At 43.3% G+C, this 23,031-nt stretch overlaps 1 protein-coding gene across 4 annotated transcripts in view; it reads left to right on the top strand.

Moving 5' to 3' along the window:
- spg11 (SPG11 vesicle trafficking associated, spatacsin) overlaps nucleotides 1–23,031 on the top strand; it is a 127,965-nt gene that overhangs the window by 21,620 nt on the left and 83,314 nt on the right. For all 4 annotated transcript variants that reach the window (XR_011348460.1, XM_069910158.1, XM_069910160.1 and 1 more), the window contains exons 9-15: nucleotides 1,266–1,421; nucleotides 4,005–4,192; nucleotides 7,162–7,338; nucleotides 10,811–10,882; nucleotides 10,992–11,110; nucleotides 15,731–15,921; nucleotides 17,221–17,419. Coding sequence is in view for 3 of the 4 variants with exons in the window: in XM_069910158.1 (XP_069766259.1) it covers nucleotides 1,266–1,421; nucleotides 4,005–4,192; nucleotides 7,162–7,338; nucleotides 10,811–10,882; nucleotides 10,992–11,110; nucleotides 15,731–15,921; nucleotides 17,221–17,419 (1,102 nt within the window). In the remaining variant the exon portion in view is untranslated. The remainder of the gene's footprint in view (nucleotides 1–1,265; nucleotides 1,422–4,004; nucleotides 4,193–7,161; nucleotides 7,339–10,810; nucleotides 10,883–10,991; nucleotides 11,111–15,730; nucleotides 15,922–17,220; nucleotides 17,420–23,031) is intronic.

Below are 23,031 nucleotides of genomic sequence, written 5' to 3'. Positions count from 1 at the left end.
AACATTGCAGGTGCAAATATCGATATAAGTTAGAACGAAAATGAGGCAGTGCCTGTAGTTCTTTTAAACATTGCAGTTGTGCCTGCCTTTTTAAAAAATTTTAAAAATTTTTCACACGATGAACCATATTAACCAAAATATACACATTTCCCTCTTGAATATACACAGTGACATTTTCTCCCATTTCCCCCCCCCCTTCCCTCCCTCCTTCCCACCCCCCTCCCTACCCACTAAATATTCAACATAGACAATACATTAAACCCATTAAACAATGTCGTCACACAATGAAAATAAACAAGAAATTTGTGTCATCTACTTTTACACACTGGGTCAGTTCATTTCGTCTTCTTCTCCTTCTGTCATTTTAGGTGGTGGAAATGGAGTGAATCAAGAGGGCTCCCTGTTCTTTAGAGACAGGAGGAAACATCAGGTTTTCTGTGGTTAACTGCATTCTGGCAACATCTTTGCACTGTGCAGGTGCCAGGAGAAAGCAGGATAGACCATATTTTATTTTTTCCCTTTTCCCAATCTATTCCAACCTACTTTTCCAAAAGAAGATGCTGCAATTTGTACTTATTTGAATGGATCACAAAATAAACGCAATCAATCTTTGACCTGCATTTTTCAGGGTTAAGATGAAAAACCTAACAGCTTTGAATTATGAGCTTACAAAGCAGTGGTCTTGACATTGAGAAGCCAAAAACCAATTGGGTGAAAAGAGATGACTGAGCTTCCATTTGTACCGGTTCTCCTCCATGACCACTCTGACCTCTTTTGTCCTCCTTTGCTTTTCTAATGGGAGGCAGGATAAGTTCACAGAATACCTTGTCATCTGTCAAGGCATCAGGAATCAATATTTAATTTGGCAATTTCACACAATTGGCCTCTAACTCAGTTTTCTATGCCCACAGATATTGTTTGATCTGCAAGTGATTTCCAGCATTCCCTCATTTAGATTTCTGTGTTCTTCCTCACGTAGCTTTTTAACATTCCTCAATAGCCCTCATTCATCTGTTGGTCCAATGACTCGGAAACAGTGTCACTGGGCAACCTTGTCACACCATCACACTTGTTCCTTTGTTCTCCTCCATCTCACCCCCCCTCTCTGCAACATAAAGCACACTCATTTTCTTTCTTGGCCAGCTCTGATGCAGGGTCTGAAACACGAATTGAAACATTGACACTGAGAAATGCATGTTCAACGTTCTCTCTCTGCCTTGCAATTTCTGTCATTGTTTCAGTCACCTTGTCTTTGCCTTCTGCAGATGTTGAGGAAATGAAGCCAGCTTTAGACTTGCTGAGTTCAGCGATCAAGGAACACCATTCTGAAGCTCAGAGCAAACATTTTTCTCAGCAACTTCTGAACCTGACATTGACTTTTCTCAACAAACAAATTCAGGTGCTTCTAATGCAGCCAGGAGGTGAGATGCCTTGATTGGGGACGGGGTACTGAACTTTAAGATCAGCCATGATCTCGTTGAATGGCGGAGCAGGCTCGAAGGGTCGAATGACCTACTCCTGCTCCTATCTTCTATGTTTCTATCTGTGTGTGGATTATATGGAATAGTTTGAAAACCTACTTATTTTTAAAAAAAAAAACTGATTTGCTACCAAAGCTTGTAATTTATGACATGGTTGATTCCTAAATGAATTAGATACGGATCTACATTTTTCAATAAATAGCTTCAGTTTCATGGGATTTAAAAACAAAACCTCATTAAAGCTTAACATTGTTTTGAAACTTAATAACTTATTTTAATGCAATTAATTGACCCCAGAGTATTCTACTTCAGAGCAGTATTATCAATCAGGATTTCATTGTAATTACAGTGGGTAACTTATTCAAAGGCATTTTTGGAAAATAGAACCATTCAAATTAAAAATTTTATTTTTAAAAAACTTAGTCAAGCATCATGGAAAGAGGACCTTCTGGCCCACGAGTCCATGCCACCCACATACCTCAATTAACCTATAACACGTGTTTATTTTGAAGGGTTGGGGGAGGGGAAACCCATGGGGAGAACTTGAAAACTCCTTACAGACAGCGCTGGATTCGAACCCAGGTCACTGGCACTATAATAGCCCCCTAATTGTTTTCTGGCAATATAGAATATGTTTTCTTAAAACAGCAAGGAATAACTTAAAAAAAAAAAATTAGTAAGTAACTGAATTGGCAGTGAGGGAGGAGGTGAGGGCATAAGTGGAGCATCTCCTGCGGTCACAGAGGTAGGTGCCAAGGGGGCAGGAGGAATGGCCAAGGAAGTCACGAAGGGAACAGTCCCTGTGGAAGATGGAGAGGAGGAGGGAGAAAACACATTTCTGGTGGTGGGATCAGGGGCCATCTACTGCATCTGGTGCTCTCCTCTACTTCGGAAAGAGTGGGCAATGACTGGAAGATCATTTCGTTGAGCACAGTGAAAGGTGAGCAGTTGGAGAAACTCAGTGGATCAGGCAGCAGCCATGGAGGCAGAGTGCTTCCCCACAGGGTCCTATCATCCAGTCCAACTACTGATGGCTCTGTACAGGCTTTAAATGGCCTTGGTAAATCAACAGACTGTGTTTTATTGTAAATCCTGTGATTGCAATGTCTGGGCCTGAGCTGGCAGCGGCCACAAGAGGTTACAGACTCTGGGGAAGCAGAGGACTGGTGTGGGGCACCCAGTAATGGGAAGAACACTGCCTGTTTGAGAAGGAGAAGCAAAGGCAACAACCCTATTGAACAGTGACCAGGACAGAGGACCAGAGGTATCATGAGGCTGAAGAACACACAGACAGCTGGCTGTCAGCGACTTGAGGCGAGGAACCATGCAGGCTATGGGCTGCTGGCGACTTGCAGTCGATAGACTCACACCAAGTTGCAGACTGCTGAAGGGGTACTGGGTATCGAAACCAGGATGTGAGAGGGTGCCAAGGTGGGGGTGGGAGAGTGAGGCTCCCAAGGGGCCTCAGGTGCTGATCGTGTTGGAGGTTTGGATCTGGAGCTCAGGTTGCTGAAGGTTTGGACTGAAGTCTCTGTGGCTGCAGAGGCTAAGGGAGCGCTGGAGGCAAATTCACAAACACTCAGTGACTCTGGAGGGCACCTCTCTTTTGCTTCTCTCTTTCTGATTGTAAGAAAAAGACAAATTGCAATTTCATGTAATATACATGTTTTATACATGCTAAGAAAAGATTCTGGATCATATCAGCATCCAATGCATTTCCCTTCACTGTAAACATGATAATTTCTTGTAGAGTTCAGTTAATGAGCCACCATTTATAAATATTTGCCCATGAAATGCTTACTTCTTTAACCTCATTTATTGGAACAGTACAACAAGCCACAACTAATGAAAATGCTCATTATTTTCACAGTCCACCAACAATCCCTTTGTAACACTTAGCAGAGTGGGTTTCAACTCCGTCCCTTACCACTGAGACAATGGAGTTCCAGCCTCTTTCTCCACCCAAACTACATAATCTCCATTTCTGATCCAATGTGCGTTCTATTTAAACCTGATTATCTACTTTTATCCCTAATATACAGCATTCCTTCCACTTTTCTAAGGTAAACAATTTGATTTTATTATTTCCTGAATAGTGTAACAAATAGGCCACATTTATGATGTAAAATTAAATAATAATTACATGTATATAATTAAGTATTTCAGTGATATTTAGTGTGTAATATGTATTAAATGAACCTTTCAGTTTAAAATATATAATAACAGTTTTTTTTAACAGTCATTTTTTTTGTTTTTCCTGGAAAGTGACATTATTAATAAACCATAAATTATGGCTTTTGTTGGAATGTCAATATTAAGGACCCAGCCCAACTTTGATTGAGCAGGGATTGAGTGAGCTGCAGAGATTCATGCTGTGAAGATTTTCCCATGACAGGGTTGTCCTGGGAATTTGAGGATTTCTTCGCATTAAGGAACAGCAAGACTCAAGTTGGCATGGTGTTGCTTTTGGATTCACTTGTCCTTGATATTTATTATAAAATAATGTCCTTTGTGCATCCTCAGAGTTGGACGAGTACAAGCAAAAATGTGTGGATAATCTCACTGGTTACATCATTAAGCTTCGTACATTTATGAACAAGTATCCTCATTCGACAGCAAAGGAGAGGGTCACCGATGGCTGTGAGGATGAAGAAAATACATTACCAGATGTACATCAGGTATATGGAAAGTGGAAGAGTCTAAATACAAATGTAAGTACTTAGATTGGTGGTTGATTAATTTGTGATGTATGTTAAAGCTAGGTAACGAGTGTACAGCACTTAAACAAGCCTTGCAGTATAGCAGAGCAATACATAAACATGCTGGAGTAACTCAGCAGGTCACACAGCATCTGGAGGAAGCAAAAGGATAGAAATACAGAACATGACAGGTCTTTTCGGCACTTCTAGTTCTGTGCTAAAACATTTTTTTTACCTAGTCCCACTGACCTGCACCCACTCCCTAGTCCTCCATACTGCTCCCATCCATGTGCCTGTTCAAATTCCTCTTAAATGTTAAAATTGAACCCACATTCACCACCTCAGCTGGCAGCTCGTTCCATACCCCCACCACCTTGTGAAGAAGTTTCCCCCTCATGTACCCCTTCAACTTTTCCCCTTTCATTCTTAACCCATATCCTCTGGTTTGTATCTCGGTGGAAAAAGCCTATCTACATTTACTCTGTCTGTCCCCCTCATAATTTTAAATACCTCCATCAAATCTCCCCTCATTTTTCTATGTTCCAGGGAATAAAGTCCTAACCTATTTAACTATATAACTCAGTTCCTGAAGTCTGGGCAACATCCTAATAAATCTTCTCTGCACTCTTTCAATCTTATTGATATCCTTCCTGCAGTTAGTTGACCGAAATTGCACCACAAATATATAACGAATGTTTCAGGCCTGAGGCCTTTGTCGAGGAATGAACAAAAAGCACTCTGGCACCTGAATAAAATGGTGAGAAGATGGAGGAAGGGGCAGGGAGAGGAGCACAGACTAACAGGTGGATATGTGGGAGAGGGCAGAAGGGTAAAAAGCCAGGGAGTGATAGGGAGAGAGGGTAGTTCTCTGAGTGGAGAGTGAAAGGTGTAGGCTGGAAGAAAGGAAACTGATAGAAAAAAGGGGCCTAACAGAAATTGGAGGTCGATGTTGCAATCCATCAAGTACACAGTGATGTTCTGCATAATCTTTCTCCTGTTCTCAACTTACCCTGGCAAAGTATCTATTCAAAACATAAAAATGCTGGAGGAACTCAGCCAGTCTCGCAGCAGCCATAGGAAGTAAAGATATATTACCGGCATTTCAGGCTTGAACCCTTCTTCAAGGTATAAGCAAGAAGCAGGCAGGCAACTTAAATTAAAGGCTGGGGAAAGAAAAGGGGAGAAATAGGAGGGGGGGAGTCCAGACCCACAGACAAAAGGTGTTAAGTGGATATGATAAGAGGAAAGGTGAGAATTAATTTTGGCTCCGTGAAAGGAGACAGGGGGAAGAGAGAGAGAGAGAGACTGAGCTGGGGAAAAGGTTATGGGGGATCGAAAGGTGGGGAAGGGTGGGTTGAAATATATGTTAATGCCATATGGCTAGAAGGTGCTCAGACGGAAGATGAGGTGTTGTTCTTCCAATTTGTGGGTGCTCTCAATCTGGCAGTGCATGAGACCATGGACAGACATGTTAGTAAGAGAATGGGACAGGGAATTGAAATGGGAAGCCACAGGGAGATCTATGCTATTGCAGTGGACAAAGCCGAGGTGCTCAACGAAGTGATCTCCCAGTCATTGTCCACTCTTACCGAAGTAGAGGAGACTGCAACTGTCACTTTCTTGCACACACCCCATAGCCCTTTAATATCCTTTATAATCTGTTCAGTATTGTTGAGCATAAACCAAACAGTTTGGGCCTTTACTCAATTCAGTTAAAAGAATTGGAGCTCATCGAAGCCTGAAATTTCCAGAAGATTGATAGGGTAATTGTAGAGAAGATGTTTCACCTCATAAAAGCAGCCAGAAGTACAAAGTATTTGTCAGGATCACTTGAAGTGGAATTCTTCTCTATCTCAGTGAACTGTGGAGAAAGAGCCGTTGAATATATTTAATGCTGTGATGGATAAGAGCATAGGAGAGTCGATCTTCATGAACTATTACACAGAGCAATACAACAGTATTCACACTGGATGGGGAATTGAAATGAGTGACCATCGGGAGATCTACGCTATTGCAGGGAACAGAGCTGAGGAGGTGCGCAATCTCCCAGTGTGCGCCCAGTCTCTCCAATGTAAAGGAGTCCACAGCAGGAGTACTGGATGCAGTGGATGACTCCTGCAGATTCACGAGTTAAGTGCTACTTCACTTGGAAGGATGGCCCTGAATTGGCAGTGAGGGAGGAGGTGAGGGCATAAGTGGAGCATCTCCTGCGGTCACAGAGGTAGGTGCCAAGGGGGCAGGAGGAATGGCCAAGGGAGTCACGAAGGGAACAGTCCCTGTGGAAGATGGAGAGGAGGAGGGGGAAAACACATTTCTGGTGGTGGGATCAGGGGCCATCTACTGCATCTGGTGCTCCCGTTGCAGTCTTCTCTACTTCGGTAAGAGTGGGCAATGACTGGGAGATCACTTCGTTGAGCACCTCAGCTTTGTCCACCGCAATAGCATAAATCTCCCTGTGGCCTCCCATTTCAATTCCCTGTCCCATTCTCTTACTAACATGTCTGTCCATGGACTCATGCACTGCCAGATTGAGAGCACCCACAAATTGGAAGAACAACAGCTCATCTTCTGTCTGGGCACCTTCCAACCATATGGCATTAACATATACTGCAACCCCCCCACCCACCCCCTCCCACCTTTCAATCCCCCATAACCTTTTCCCCAGCTCAGTCTCTCTCTCTTTTCCCCCTGTCTCCTTTCACAGAGACAGGCAGGAAATTGGAACTGAGGGTATGATCGGGTCAACTGTGATCTTGTTGATTGTGAACAGGCTTGTGGGAACATGTGGCTGACTCCTGCTCCTGGTCTTAAATGTCTGTTGCACACAAATTAAATCTGAATGGTGATTTCAAAGCTTGTATTTCTCAGAATTAATTCATTTATTTTTACATCTGTTCATGTGTGTTAAATTATGATGTGAATGCCTAGTGATTGCTACATGATATTTATTTAAATTTGTATTTTCCTTTGGCCTTTTGCAGGAAATTATTCGTGATGCTATTCTGAATAATCAGATTCCCCGAGCTCAGGGATATTTCCAAGCACAAGGCAAAGCTCCACAGAATCTGAATAAACTTGTGCGAGCTGGTTTAACCCTAACTTATGATCGTCTCTTAAAAAAAGACTTGCAGGAAGCCAAGAAACTTCTGAAGAACATGGTAATTTCAGCCCATACAGGGAATAAAAGAAACAATTTATCGTATTCTGCTGCAAAATGTATTCACACAAAAAAAATTAATGGGCATAAATATTGTTGAATTCACTGGATGATTTAATATTTCCCTGATAGGTGTAGTCAAGAAACTTATGTCGGCCAATTTTTAAGTTTTGATTTGCAAGACTTTGATAGTCAATTAAGATGCTTTGTCTGCCTTTTAATTAAATCTTTTAAAACTTTTTAAAATAGAAACATAGAGAATAGGTGCAGGAGGAGGCCATTTGGCCCTTCAAGCCTACACCGCCATTCATTACGATCGTGGCTGATCAGTACCCGGTTCCTGCCTTCTCCCCATACCCACTAATCCCCTTGGTCACAAGGGGCCAAATCTAACCTACACTTAAATATTGACAGGGAACCAGCCTCAACTATTTCCTGTGGCAAAGAATTCCACACAGTTACCACTCTGAGAGAAGAAATTTTTCCTCATTTCAGTCCAAAAAAACTTCCCCCTTATCCTTAAACTCTGGCCCCTGGTTCTGGTTTTTCCCAGCATTGGAAACAACCTTCCTGCGTCTAAACCCTTAAGAATTTTGTTTCTATAAGATCCCCCCTCAATCTTCTAAATTCCAGAGAATACAAGCCTAGTCTATCCAACCTTTCTTCATATGCGAGTCCCTCTATCCCCGTATCAGCCTAGTGAACCTCCTCTGCACCCCCTCCAACACGACCAAAATTGCACACAGTGCTCCAGGTGTGGTCTCACCAAGGCCCTGTACAGCTGCAGTTGGATCTCCCTACTCCTGGACTCAAATCCTCTTGTTATGAACGCTAACATACCATTCGCCCTCCTCACCACCTGCCGCACCTACATGCCCACTTTCAACGACTGATGCACAGCAACACCCAAGTCTCGCTGCATCTCCCCTTTTCCTAAACAGATACCATTTAAATAATAATCCTCTTTCTTATTCTTATCTCCAAAGTGGATAACCTCGCATTTATCCACATTATACTCCATCTGCCATGTCCTGGCCCACTTGCCTAACTTGTCCAAATCACCCTGCACTCTCCTAGCATCATCCACACATCTTACCCTGCCACCCAACTTCGTATCATCTGCAAATTTCAAGATACTGCTATCCCCCACATCTAAGTTGTTGATATATATCGTAAACAACTGCGGCCCCAGCACTGAGCCCTGCGGTACCCCACTAGTCACTGGCTGCCATTCTGAAAAGAACCCATTTATTCCTACTCTTTGCTTCCTGTCCCTCAACCAATACTCTATCCACCTTAATACCATACCTCCTATATCGTGCTCTTTAAGTTTATACGCTAGTCTTTTGTGTGGAACCTTATCAAACGCCTTAAAAGTCCAGATATCCACATCCACTGGTTCTCCCCTATCCATCTCAAAAAACTCTTAGATTTGTCAGACATGATTTCCACTTCACAAAACCATGCTGACTCTGTGCAATGATACCACTACTTTCAAATGTACTGCAATTGCATCTTTAATTCTAGCACCTTCCCTACTACCGATGTTAGGCTAACTGGTCTGTAGTTTCCCGATTTTTCTCTCTCCCTCCCTTCTTAAAGAGTGGGGTTACATTGGCCACCCTCCAATCCTCAGGAATTAATCCAGTATCCAAAGAGGTTTGAAGGATTATCACCAACGCATCCACTATTTCCTGGGCTACTTCCTTCAGCACTCTCGGATGCAGACTATCCGGCCCCAGGGATTTATCCGCCTTTAATCCCTGCAATTTAACTAATACAACTTCTCAACTTACAATTATTTCCTTTAGTCCCTCGGTCACAATAGGTCCCTGATCCTCAATAATTTCCTGTAGATTAGTTATGTCTTCCTTGGTGAAGACAGAACTAAACTAGTCATTCAAACAGTCTGCCTTACCCTTGTTCCCCTTGATCAACTCACCCGTTTCTGTCCGCAATGGACCCACATTTGTCTTAACTCACCTCTTTCTCTTAACATATCTATAAAAGCTTTTACAGTCATTTTTTATGTTCCCTGCCATCTTCCTCTCATAATCCCTTTTACCTTTCCTAATTAATCCTTTTGTCCTCCTCTGCAGAATTCTGAATTTCTCCCAGACATCAGGGATATTATTCTTTTTGGCTAATTTGTAAGGTCCTTCTTTGGATTTGACACTTTTTCGGATCTCCCTTGTTTGTTTCTTTGTTCTGGAAATGGGGACGAAGCTGAGCAGTGGTGGCATTTATTTTCCATTCCTATTTGTCTTTAACAAAGGAGGGGTTTGGTGGATCTGGAGCCACATTAGACCAATTTCTGGAAGGATGGCAGATCTCTTTCCAGAAGACATTAGTGAAATAGATGAGTTTTTGATGACAAAGATTTTAGGGTACCCATGACTGAGATTTTATTTTTAATTAATTGAAAAGTAAATTCCTCAGATGTCATGTCTTTGGATTAATGACCCTGAACTTTGGATGCCAACCCAGTTATTAAACTCCTACGTTACTATGAGTCTGGAGGGTTGTGTTTTCAAGCTCGTATATCTTCTGCCCCATGAAGGTGAGAGGAGAGAGTGTGGCTTGGGTACGATGGGTCCTTTAATATGTTGACAGCTTCCCAAAGGCACTGGGAAGTATAGACTGAGTCAGTGGAAGTGAGGTTTGTGCAGTGTTCTGAGTTGTGTTCACAGCTCTCTGCAGTTACATGTGGTCTTGGTCAGAGCCGTTCCTGTGCCAAGATGTGATGTCAGTGAGAGAACGTCGGTAAAATCAGTGAGAGTCATGGAGATGTGTTGAACTTCCTCAGTCTTCTGAACATTGAATGGTCGAGCAGGCATGAGGTGCCAAATGGACATTCCTTTTCTATTTTGCCATCTCTGAACTTTAATTTGAAATGTACTTTTCATCGTCTCTAGATTACCTATTGATCTTTGGTCAAATGAAGCAGGTGATTGTACACTGAAAGACTTTATAGATACCATCTGAGATGAGTGCTGTCAGACTGAGTTATCGTTTCTCCGAAGGTCATCACAGGGAGTTGCTGAGTTCTCAGCATGAGTGTTTCTTCATAGACACAGAAGGTGGCACAGTTAGTGTAGCGGTTAGCACAATGTTATTACAGTGCCAGCGACATGGGTTCGAATCTGCCACTCTCTGTAAGGAGTTTGTACCTTCTCCCTGTCACTGGATGGATTTCCTCCTGGTGCTCCGGTTTAGTCCCATGTTCCAAAGATGTACAGGGTCAGTAGGTTAATTGGTTACATGGGTGTATTTGGGAATACATGTATTACATGCTGTATCTCTAAACTGAAAATTAAAATTGAGACTACTTTTCCTAATTTGTTCCATATGTGATCTGTGAGCTGGAGGTTTTACAATCATTGGAAAATGTTGGTTGGAGGGGTGTAAGAAGTACTTTGGGATTGATTTGATGTGGTTTTAACAATGGTACCTCTGTCCCTTTTCAATTTTAGGGATTTGATGTGAACAAAGACTTGCATCGTATATGCTGCTACACGGCTGATGGAGATCTTCGAGATTTCCTGGTAGGGTCTCTGATTTATTCTTAGAGAGCAATTTCTAAACATCTCATTTAACCATAGAGCATGAAGATGGTTGTGGTTTTATTTTCTTATGAATTCCTCTCCTTTACAGGTGGAAAGCCTCCAGGATTATGTGTCTGATGAAGAGAAAGAGATGGTTAAATTTGTTCACTTTGTAGAGAATCAATGTTGCTCCTCCGCACACACTGTGAAATCTCCCTCATCTCACAGGTAAAGTTCAAAAATACACAATGCACCTTCAGTGAGGAGCTCGCGGAGGAATTGTGTGGCAGCAGCTCAGACAAAAATAAAGTCCATTTCTGAGAGATGCATTTTAAAGATAGAAATGCAGATAACATAGTCAAAAAGACGCAAATACAGAATTACTGCCATGTTCTCCCTGTTCTAATCCTCTCACTATCAGAGTTGAAACACTGAAAGTGGAAGATGCATGAATGGTCAATAATTGACACCTTGCTAAGATTGGAGGAGAAATCTGGTACTTACTGAAGAAAATTTTATTCTGAATTCTTCAAATTGTGATTTTATTTTAGCTGGAGACCTGCAGATGGTTAATGGTTTCCAACTCATTAAATCAATGCTAATTGACTCATTACACAGAGCTGCTATTGTGTAAAAGCTTTTCTAGTAGTGTGGGGTATTTATTTAACTGAAATTTGTATCAAAACTATACTTTTACTGTTTTTCTGTTTATAATAAAGATGGAAATGCCTTTCTCTCCCATGAGCCTGCACCCCCGCCCCCCTCCAAATACACCAATTCACCTAAAATCCTCACACTTTTTTTGGAGGGTGGCAAGGAACCAGATCCCCTAGAAGAAACCCACGCAGTCACGGGGTAACGTGCAAACCCCTTTTAGACAGTGCTGGATTTGAACCTGGGTCTCTATCGCTGTAATCGTGTTGCGGTAACCGCTGCACTAACCATGCTGCCCGAGGCTAACTGACTTTGGATGAACCTTTAGAATCAATCCAGAAAATAAATATTTGCCTTTGACCATCATTTAATATATTGAAATTCTTGTATTCCCATGCATTTCTCTGCTTTTACAATGTGTGTTTCCATGGAGCCATTGTAATAGAAGCTGGTTAATTGAGTGTTAAATTATTGTCAGCCATCTGTAGCTGAAAAGTAATTTCAACACAACAAGCTTTATGCAAATGGTCTTCATTGCAAATAGGAATTGATTAAGACAAATAAATAATGCTAACTGGAGAGTAAATTATGTCCATGTGCCATCTGCCAGCTCTGTATTCGAAGGCAGTAGACGACCCTGCTGTGTGCAATGTGGTAAAATGTTACATGGATAGTGAGATGGGACAAATCTACAATGCCCCTTTGATGGTTCCTTGAAAAAGCTATCCATTTGGTGATGAAATCAAATTGATTAGTTTACCGTTTACAGATTTAATTCACTTTCTGTAAGTTCAGTGGCTGCTTTTGCAAAATCAATCTGGGCTCCTGGATGCTTCTCCATGTACAAAGAACTCGATAAAATTCACAGCACAGGAACACGCTACCCACTTTATTTATGCTGGAGTTCATGCTCTCCATGAGCTGTTCATCTCACCCTGTCAGTATTCCCTTCTCTTTCATTGATTTAACCATCTTCTTGAATGCATCTCTGATATTTATTTGTACCATCCCCAGTGAGTGAGTTGCACATTCTCACCTTCTGCAATGTCAGCGTAATTTTACTGTTGTGAAATTTGTTCAGGGGGGTGATATTGATGGGAAAGAAATTGTCCTTGTATCTAGTGGGGCATGATCTCATATTGGTGAAATTTCTTCCTTATGGAAGAGGGTTGCCTGGGTGCGATGCTTTTCTAAGACGGCGTGTTATAGTTGGAGTCCATGGAGGGGACTGTATGTGATTGTCTAAGCCATTTCTCAATCCTCTCCAGTTTCTTAGTATTGTGAGTAACAGCTCTTGCCCCATCTACCAGTGACAGGGTGCTTTCAAAGATGCATCTGTAGAAGTTGTTAAGGAAAGCATATCAAATTGCTTGAAGCTTTTTTTTTTTTTTTAATTTTTTTATTTTTCACACCATAAATCACATTAGCCATGATATACACTATTTCTTTTTCACACATATACAGTGACTTTTTCTCCCCCCCCCTTTCCTCCCAAACCACCCCCCAACCCTCCCCCTCTCATCCATTTTAGGTATACAATCTAGGTTGCATTAAGCCAGTCAGACAATGTTGTCATTCAACAAAATTACACCAGAAATTCTACTGAGTCCATTCTTTTCTTTCCTTCTCCTTCCATCAACTTAGGTAATGTTTGTCCCCGGTAGGTTTTCGCTATTGTATTTAATGTAATGCTCCTATACTTGTTCGAATATTTCAATATTATTTCTTAACCTATATGTTATTTTTTCTAATGGAATACATTTATTCATTTAAATTTAGTAGTTTCTTCCTTTTAATTTGGTTATGTATTCCATTAATATTTAAAGACATATAGTTCAGCGTAGCCCTTTTATATTTTGTTTATCTTCTCTTTCCGTTTTTCCATCATTACCTTTCCTCCTTTTCCATTTCTGTTTTCTTATTTTCAACTCTTTATAAGACAACATTCCTACAACATCCAACATTTTCCTTATTCTCCTATTTCTATCTTATTTATCCCCAATCTCCCCTTCACCTCCTGAGTTGTCCTTTATCCCTTGTCGGACAACCACATCTCCCCTCTCCATTTGGATTTGCGAATCCACTCGCAAGCGTCAACTGATTTTGCAGTGACCGCTATTTCCCCCCCCCCCAGCCTCCCCCAGAAAAGATTTCACTTTTCATATGTCACAAAGGTCACTCTTTTAATTCCCTCCTTATTCTCCCTATTCCATTACCTTCCCTTATTAATTCTTGTCTATACTATCTATATTTTCCTCTAAGTACAGATACATTCATGTATGCTCATTGTCTCTATTCACTCTTATACCTCTTTACCCGCATACATATCAATCGTGATCATTTTTACTCTCATTACCCGTCTTCATCCCTCAGTCTATTTTTGTCTTTACCCACATACATATCAATCGTGATCATTTTAACTCTCATTACCCGTCTTCCTCCCTCAGTCTATTTTTGTAATTGTTCTGCAAATTTTCGTGCTTCTTCTGGATCCGAGAATAGTCTGTTTTGTTGTCCTGGAATAAATATTTTCAATACCGCTGGATGCTTTAGTATAAATTTATACCCTTTCTTCCATAAAATCGCCTTTGCTGTATTGAACTCTTTTCTCTTCTTTAGGAGTTCAAAACTTATATCTGGATAAATGAAGATTTTTTGCCCTTTATACTCCAGTGGTTTGTTGCCCTCTCTTACTTTTTCCATTGTCTTCTCCAGTACCTTTTCTCTTGTAGTATATCTTAGGAATTTTACTACAATAGATCTTGGTTTTTGTTGTGGTTGTGGTTTAGAGGCCAATACTCTATGTGCCCTTTCTATTTCCATTTCTTGCTGTAGTTCTGGACATCCTAGGGTCTTAGGGATCCACTCTTTTATAAACTCCCTCATATTCTTGCCTTCTTCATCTTCCTTAAGGCCCACTATCTTTATGTTATTTCTTCTGTTATGGTTTTCCATTGTATCTATTTTTTGAGCTAGTAGTTCTTGTGTCTCTTTAGTTTTTTTATTAGATTTCTCCAATTTCTTTTTTAAGTCTTCTACCTCTATTTCTGCTGCTACTGCCCGCTCTTCCATCTTGTCCATTTTCTTTCCCATTTCTGTTAAGGTCATCTCCATTTTATTTATTTTCTCTTCTGTGTTGTTTATTCTTTTTCTTAAATCCTTAAATTCCTGCGTTTGCCATTCTTTAAATGACTCCATGTATCCTTTAATAAGAGAAAGTATATCCTTAACCTTGCCTTTCTTTTCTTCTTCTATTTCACCGTACTCTTCCTCTTCCTCTTCTTCTTCCTCTGGGTTGGCCATCTGTTGTTTCTTTGTTGCCCTTTTCTTCTCTTCTTTCTTGTTTCCATTGTCTTCTGTGGTCTCTTCTTGCTGCAGGTGTTCTGCAGCTGTCGTTGCCGGCTGTGGAGATCGACTCCCCAGCTGGTCCCCCCTCCCGTCGGTGTGTTTTTTTTCATTCGTATCGCGCATGCGCGGTTGCGCACTTTTACTCGGCTCTGCGAGCCATTTTTGTAGTCCATTATTTACCGACCTGAGGGAGCGGGTTTCTCTCTCCGCAGCGGGCCTCTTCGGACAGGTAAGGCCTTCACCTTTTTCCTCCTTTGTCTTCTCTTCCTCTCTTCTTACCGTTGCTTTCGATTTTTCTTTTTTTGTCGCCATCTTCTTCCCACCTTTATACTCACTTTTCTGTAACTTTTATTTCTGTGCCTTTGTGTTTTCCTTTGTTTTTCCCGACTTTTCTGGAGAGGGCTGGAGTTCACCGTCCGGCCACTACTCCATCACGTGACTCCTCCAAATTGCTTGAAGCTTTTTATGAAGTTAGAGGCACTGGTGTGCTTTCATGACTATTGCAACCATGTGGATGGACGAGAACCAGTCACTGACGATGTTTACACTGAGCAATCTAAAGGTGTTCACAATCTCCACCTCAGCATTGTTTTTTAAAAAAAAAATTATTTTTCACACTATAAACCATATTGACCAAGATACATAACATACATTCTTTCTCTTGAATATATACAATGTAATTTTCTCCCCCTTCCCCCACCCCCACCTCAGCATTGTTGATGTGGACCTGGGAGGGAGCTCCTCCCTGTAACCAGCGCTTTGGTCTTTTGTGTTTGTTTTCTCATTTGCAGCAACATATTGATTAAGCTGTGTTACGCAAAGTGCTAATTGTGTGAATCTTTCCAGCTTATTACAGGTTGAGGATATTGATCCCAGATATTCTGTTGTTCTGGAGCGAGTCATGAGCTGTGAAGTTGGGATCACCCGGCAGCCTTCACAAGGAAATCCAAATTCTTGTACAGTCGTACTGGACTGGGCCAAGTGGTGGGACAATGTTGCAAAGGAGCAAATTCGACTCTCTGGAGAATCAGATCAAGGTATGTTTGGCTTCTGTGGAAGTTCAGCTAAGCATATTTACAGGAGCCAAAGCCCATGATGCTTGTGACAGCATAAACGGTTTTATTGCTTGACTTTGGAAATGATTTTGATTTTTGCTTCCCCTCTGCAATTCCATCGGAGCCCCGATCAGAAACATTGAGCTTGGGTCCCAGTCTCGTCACTTTTAAGACCATCTTCCAAAATGGATTTGGGTAAAAACTTGAGGTTTTTCATTAAAGCCACAAAACATTCTGCATGTCTCTTTCAGCCACCAAGGTCTAACGTCTCCCAGTCTGTGAGATGTGTTGAACATAGTCACTATTCTAAAGTTAAGCATGATAATGGTGAATAAGATGTCCTTTTCCGTCACTCCTCTAGTTTCATGGACACTAATTACTGCTATTGGTATTTTAATTCCTGAATGTAATTAATTGAGTTAAAATTCTGCTAAGGCCATGGTGGAATTTGAACTCTGCATTTGTGCTCCAGGCCTCTGGCAAAGAAATGCAGAGATTAACCACATGTGAGTGAAACATGGAAGCCTGCAGATCCTGTGATTGTAGTCAAAACACAGAAATGCATTGTCCATAGGAGGTAAAGATGTATTTTCTTGACGAAAGGCTCAAGCCCAAAATGTAGGTAATATATCTTTACCGCCGATGGACCGCTGAGCTCCTCCAGCGTTTCTGTGTTTTGAATTGACCACTTGACTCAGCCTCCACCCCAGCACAGTTGGAGATGTGCGTCCAAGTATTGACATTGTCCATTATTCACAGGGAATAAAAAAAATCTGATGGCTGAAAGGTGTAATTTTCTGAAATGCGCTTGAAATATTACTGTTGTTTTTTATTTTAGTACAAAATCCATATGCAACAGTGTTCAGATTCACTGCGCCACTTTTGATAAATTTTGACACTTACAGCACTTTCAAGTTTTTTGAGCATTTAACCTTTTGCTGATGTTGAATAATAATGTTTTTGAAAATGTGTCCACACACATTTGTTTCAAATCGTATTAAAATGTCACAAGCAAGCAGACGTTGGACGCTTTTCCTAACTACTCTGTCCGTCCAAAACCCTGCAGCGGCTTATTTCTCTGTGCTCATTCTGGCTCAAAGAATTCTACGCTTGCTTGTGAATCATTTTAATTTTGTGTTCCTTCTGTAATGTTTCGAGTGTTGAAATTTCCACAGTAAGTTTCTGTCATTGGGAGTAGCTTAACTTTGTACTGTTATCTCGTGGCTTTGCAATAAAGTTTTATGATGAACTTTGTTAATTGGTGATGCTATCTTTCTACAGCAATTCACTCCTGCAATCCTGAGGTACTGTGGACTTACCTCACTTCCAGACATAGTTGGGTCAAAGTTTTTGACTGGATTGAAGTCTTCCAGGCTGGTGAAGATTCCACAAGCTGGCCAGCTCTAACAGCTAAGATTGTGGATCAGAACACTTGCTGCAGTACCTACATGAGAAATGAAATACTAAACAAATTAGCAAGGTAATTCTATATTTATATGCACCAACGAACCATAATTCACACTGTTTGGAAGATGTTTAAGCAAATAATTGGATATGGCACAAGTGAATGGATTTTTGAGGTCTTCTTTGGCTTGGCTTCGCGGACGAAGATTTATGGAGGGGGTAAAAAGTCCATGTCAGCTGCAGGCTCGTTTGTGGCTGACCAGTCCGATGCGGGACAGGCAGACACGATTGCAGCGGTTGCAAGGGAAAATTGGTTGGTTGGGGTTGGGTGTTGGGTTTTTCCTCCTTTGCCTTTTGTCAGTGAGGTGGGCTCTGCGGTCTTCTTCAAAGGAGGCTGCTGCCCGCCAAACTGTGAGGCGCCAAGATGCACGGTTTGAGGCGTTATCAGCCCACTGGCGGTGGTCAATGTGGCAGGCACCAAGAGATTTCTTTAGGCAGTCCTTGTACCTTTTCTTTGGTGCACCTCTGTCACGGTGGCCAGTGGAGAGCTCGCCATATAATACGATCTTGGGAAGGCGATGGTCCTCCATTCTGGAGACGTGACCCATCCAGCGCAGCTGGATCTTCAGCAGCGTGGACTCGATGCTGTCGACCTCTGCCATCTCGAGTACCTCGACGTTAGGGGTGTGAGCGCTCCAATGGATGTTGAGGATGGAGCGGAGACAACGCTGGTGGAAGCGTTCTAGGAGCCGTAGGTGGTGCCGGTAGAGGACCCATGATTCGGAGCCGAACAGGAGTGTGGGTATGACAACGGCTCTGTATACGCTTATCTTTGTGAGGTTTTTCAGTTGGTTGTTTTTCCAGACTCTTTTGTGTAGTCTTCCAAAGGCGCTATTTGCCTTGGCGAGTCTGTTGTCTATCTCATTGTCGATCCTTGCATCTGATGAAATGGTGCAGCCGAGATAGGTAAACTGGTTGACCGTTTTGAGTTTTGTGTGCCCGATGGAGATGTGGGGGGGCTGGTAGTCATGGTGGGGAGCTGGCTGATGGAGGACCTCAGTTTTCTTCAGGCTGACTTCCAGGCCAAACATTTTGGCAGTTTCCGCAAAGCAGGACGTCAAGCGCTGAAGAGCTGGCTCTGAATGGGCAACTAAAGCGGCATCATCTGCAAAGAGTAGTTCACGGACAAGTTTCTCTTGTGTCTTGGTGTGAGCTTGCAGGCGCCTCAGATTGAAGAGACTGCCATCCGTGCGGTACCGGATGTAAACAGCGTCTTCATTGTTGGGGTCTTTCATGGCTTGGTTCAGCATCATGCTGAAGAAGATTGAAAAGAGGGTTGGTGCGAGAACACAGCCTTGCTTCACGCCATTGTTAATGGAGAAGGGTTCAGAGAGCTCATTGCTGTATCTGACCCGACCTTGTTGGTTTTCGTGCAGTTGGATAATCATGTTGAGGAACTTTGGGGGACATCCGATGCGCTCTAGTATTTGCCAAAGCCCTTTCCTGCTCACGGTGTCGAAGGCTTTGGTGAGGTCAACAAAGGTGATGTAGAGTCCTTTGTTTTGTTCTCTACACTTTTCTTGGAGCTGTCTGAGGGCAAAGACCATGTCAGTGGTTCCTCTGTTAGCGCGAAAGCCGCACTGTGATTCTGGGAGAATATTCTCAGCGACACTAGGTATTATTCTATTTAGTAGAATCCTAGCGAAGATTTTGCCTGCAATGGAGAGCAACGTGATTCCCCTGTAGTTTGAGCAGTCTGATTTCTCGCCTTTGTTTTTGTACAGGGTGATGATGGTGGCATCACGAAGATCCTGAGGCAGTTTACCTTGGTCCCAACAAAGCTTGAAAAACTCATGCAGTTTGGCATGCAGAGTTTTGCCGCCAGCCTTCCAGACTTCTGGGGGGATTCCATCCATACCTGCTGCTTTGCCACTTTTCAGTTGTTCGATTGCCTTATATGTCTCATCCAGGGTGGGAACCTCATCCAGCTCTAGCCTTAGGGGCTGTTGAGGGAGCTGGAGCAGGGCGGAATCTTGGACTGAGCGGTTGGTACTGAAAAGAGATTGGAAGTGTTCTGACCATCGGTTGAGGATGGAGATCTTGTCGCTGAGGAGGACTTTGCCGTCTGAGCTGCGCAGCGGGCTTTGGACTTGGGGTGAGGGGCCGTACACAGCCTTTAGAGCCTCGTAGAAACCCCTGAAGTCGCCAATGTCCGCGCTGAGCTGTGTTCGTTTGGCGAGGCTAGTCCACCACTCATTTTGGATCTCCCGGAGTTTGCGCTGAAGATGGCTGCATGCGCGACGGAAGGCTTGTTTCTTCTCTGGACAGGACGGCTTTGTAAGGTGAGCCTGGTGGGCAGCTCGCTTCTTTGCCAGCAGCTCCTGGATTTCCTGGCTGTTTTCGTCAAACCAGTCCTTGTTTTTCCTGGAGGAGAAGCCCAGTACCTCTTCAGTGGATTGCAGTATGGTAGTCTTCAACTGATCCCAGAGGGTTTCAGGGGACGGGTCCGTGAGGCGGGTTGCAACGTCGAGCTTTGCTTTGAGGTTTGCCTGGAAGTTTCCTCTCGCTTCGTCTGACTGCAGTTTTCCAACATTGAACCTCTTTCTGGGGGCTTTATTGTTCCTGGGCTTTGGCTTGAAGTGAAGGTTGAGCTTGCAGCGAACCAGCCGGTGGTCAGTGTGGCATTCCGCGCTAGGCATGACCCTGGTGTGGAGCACATCTTGTTTGTCACTTTCTCGCACCAGGATGTAGTCCAGGAGGTGCCAGTGTTTGGATCGGGGATGCATCCAGGTGGTCTTAAGGCTGTCCCTCTGCTGAAAAAGGGTGTTTGTAATGACAAGCCACTGTTCTGCGCAGAGCTCCAACAGGAGGCGCCATTGTCGTTGCACTTGCCGACGCCATGCTTGCCCAGGATTCCTGGCCAGGTTTCTGAGTCTTTGCCGACACGAGCGTTGAAGTCGCCCAGGATGACAACCTTGTCGGCTGTAGGGGTACGTTGGATGAGGTTGCGCAGGTCGGTGTAGAACTTGTTCTTTTCTGCTGGTTCCGCCTGGAGGGTTGGAGCATAGACACTGATGAGGGTGATGTGACGCTTGTTTTGAAGTGGGAGTCGCATGGACATGATTCGGTCCGAGAGGCCTGTCGGAAGGTTTTCGAGTTTGGAGGCAATGAAGCTCTTGACCATGAAGCCTACACCAGATAGGCGTCGTTCATCCGAAGGCTTGCCAGACCAGTAGAGTGTGTAGCCCGCGCCGCGTTCTTGGAAGCTGCCTACATCTGCCAGGCGGACTTCACTGAGAGCGGCTATGTCGATGTCAAGTCTGAGGAGTTCATGTGCAATGAGGGCAGACCGACGTTCAGGTCGATGGCTGTCAGTCTTATCTAGCATGGTTCTGATGTTCCAGCATGCTAGCTTGAGTTTGTGAGCATCTTTTGAGGGGGAGGACGTGGAGGGGGAGGACGTGGAGGGGGAGGACGTGGAGGGGGAGGACGTGGAGGGGGAGGACGTGGAGGGGGAGGACGTGGAGGGGGAGGACGTGGAGGGGGAGGACGTGGAGGGGGAGGACGTGGAGGGGGAGGACGTGGAGGGGGAGGACGTGGAGGGGGAGGACGTGGAGGGGGAGGACGTGGAGGGGGAGGACGTGGAGGGGGAGGACGTGGAGGGGGAGGACGTGGAGGGGGAGGACGTGGAGGGGGAGGACGTGGAGGGGGAGGACGTGGAGGGGGAGGACGTGGAGGGGGAGGACGTGGAGGGGGAGGACGTGGAGGGGGAGGACGTGGAGGGGGAGGACGTGGAGGGGGAGGACGTGGAGGGGGAGGACGTGGAGGGGGAGGACGTGGAGGGGGAGGACGTGGAGGGGGAGGACGTGGACCTGTCCTCGGGCCTGCGCAAAGGAGCTTTTAGGTGGAGTGCAGTGCGCGCAGTACTGGCCCCACCCTTTACACCCATGGTTCGTGTGCCGTGGCCAAGCAAGCTGGGACGTGGCAGCGAGGTCCTTGGGTCGTAGGTTTTATATCGGAGTGGCCTTCTCCTATGGTTATATATGGCATATCTATGTCAGAATCAGAATTTATTGTCATGAACAAGTCATGAAATTTGTTGGTTTGGGGCAGCATCACAATGCAGACATTCCTATAAACCACCGTACAAAAATAAATTTAAAAGTTGCACAGAAAGTCAAAGTAAGGCAGTATCTTTGGTTCATTGATCATTCAGGAATCTGATAGTGGTGAGGAAGAAGCTGTCCTTGTGCCACTGAGTGCTCGTCTTCCTGTAGATGGTAGCAGAGTGAAAAAGGCATGACCTGGGTGGGGAGGGACCTTGAGGATAGAGGGTTCTCTCTTAAGGCACTGCCTCTTGCAGACAGTCGCCTATGCTCGTGTGATGGATAAATCATTAGCCTGCCTTTTCTTCAAAGAATATTTGAGTTTAAAGGCATGGAGCCCATTATATCCATGCCAGCAAAGAAAAGCCTAGTCCATTGTGCTCATTAGACTCTTCAAATGAGTGAGGATTTCTTGATGAACACGTTATATTAGTAAATATAATTTATCTGGTCCTATTTCCTAAATTTTTCTTTCGCAATTTCTTTAAGTCAATGTCCCCGAGCTGTGGCGTTTCCCTGTGGGGAAATGGATCAGCCTCAACCATTTCTCTCAGACCATCGTTATTGTGCACACTTTAATTCAATTTCTCCTTGAGCTCCTCAGTTCCAAAGAAAGCAAATCCTGACAGCTGTATTCATAATTAGAATTATTGGTTTCTGGTAAAAGTTCTCTGCGGTCTTTCCAGAGCAATTTCATCTCTCCTGTAATCTGAAGAGCAGAGCTGTAAACGGTTCTGTGAGTCTAGACGAATGTTTGAGCTTGACCTCCCAGGTCTTGTGTTTTATACCTTTGATGATGAAGGCAAGCGTGCCGTATGCTTTAAGTCTTCAAGTCTTGGCAGGTTATTTAAAACAATCCTCTGAAAGGATTAGAATGTGAGGTTAATACAGACCTAATGCTCAAACTGCTTGTTTTCTTTTTATTTAAAATGAATTATGACTGAATTTTCAAGCAACAAGTTTAAGACCCTTTAATATCTTAAGTCCACTGTGCTGATTGTTTTTTTTTGTTACCATTATCCAGAACGTAGTTCACAAGAATAAGTATGTCAAATTTTAAAAATCCTGCTGTGGACACATGATGCTTGTAATGTAATTAAGTACCCTCGCGAATGTGTCCTAATAAACTTCAGCTGCTCTTCATACTGGGGTGACATCATAAACCATTCCCATAGAGGTCATCAGTGGCCATTAATATAATTTTTTTACAGCACGGTAGAAGCCAATTTTGGCCATTTAAATTCGTGCTGCTCAATTACACCTCAATTAACTTTCAAACCTGTATGTTTTTGGAGGGAAAGGAACCCACACAGACGTAGGGAAAGCGTGCAAACTCCTTACGGACAGCCCCGGGTTCGAGGCTCTGTGTCTGGTGCTATAATAGCATCTAACCAGTACGCTAACTGTGCCACCCAATACTTTTTCAATCTTTTTATTGGTTTTGAGAAAATAATAGCCCCAAATACAAATATGATATAAAGTTCAGGAAAAAGTAAATTGAAATGACAGATAGGAAACAAGATACATGTTGTCGATTTTTTAAAAAAAGAAAAGAAAAATCCTAAAACGAATATAATTTCTA

This window comes from Narcine bancroftii, chromosome 14 (genome assembly GCF_036971445.1).
Source record: "Narcine bancroftii isolate sNarBan1 chromosome 14, sNarBan1.hap1, whole genome shotgun sequence".
Classification (NCBI taxonomy): Eukaryota; Metazoa; Chordata; class Chondrichthyes; order Torpediniformes; family Narcinidae; genus Narcine; species Narcine bancroftii.
This window is presented reverse-complemented; position numbering and strand designations above follow the sequence as displayed.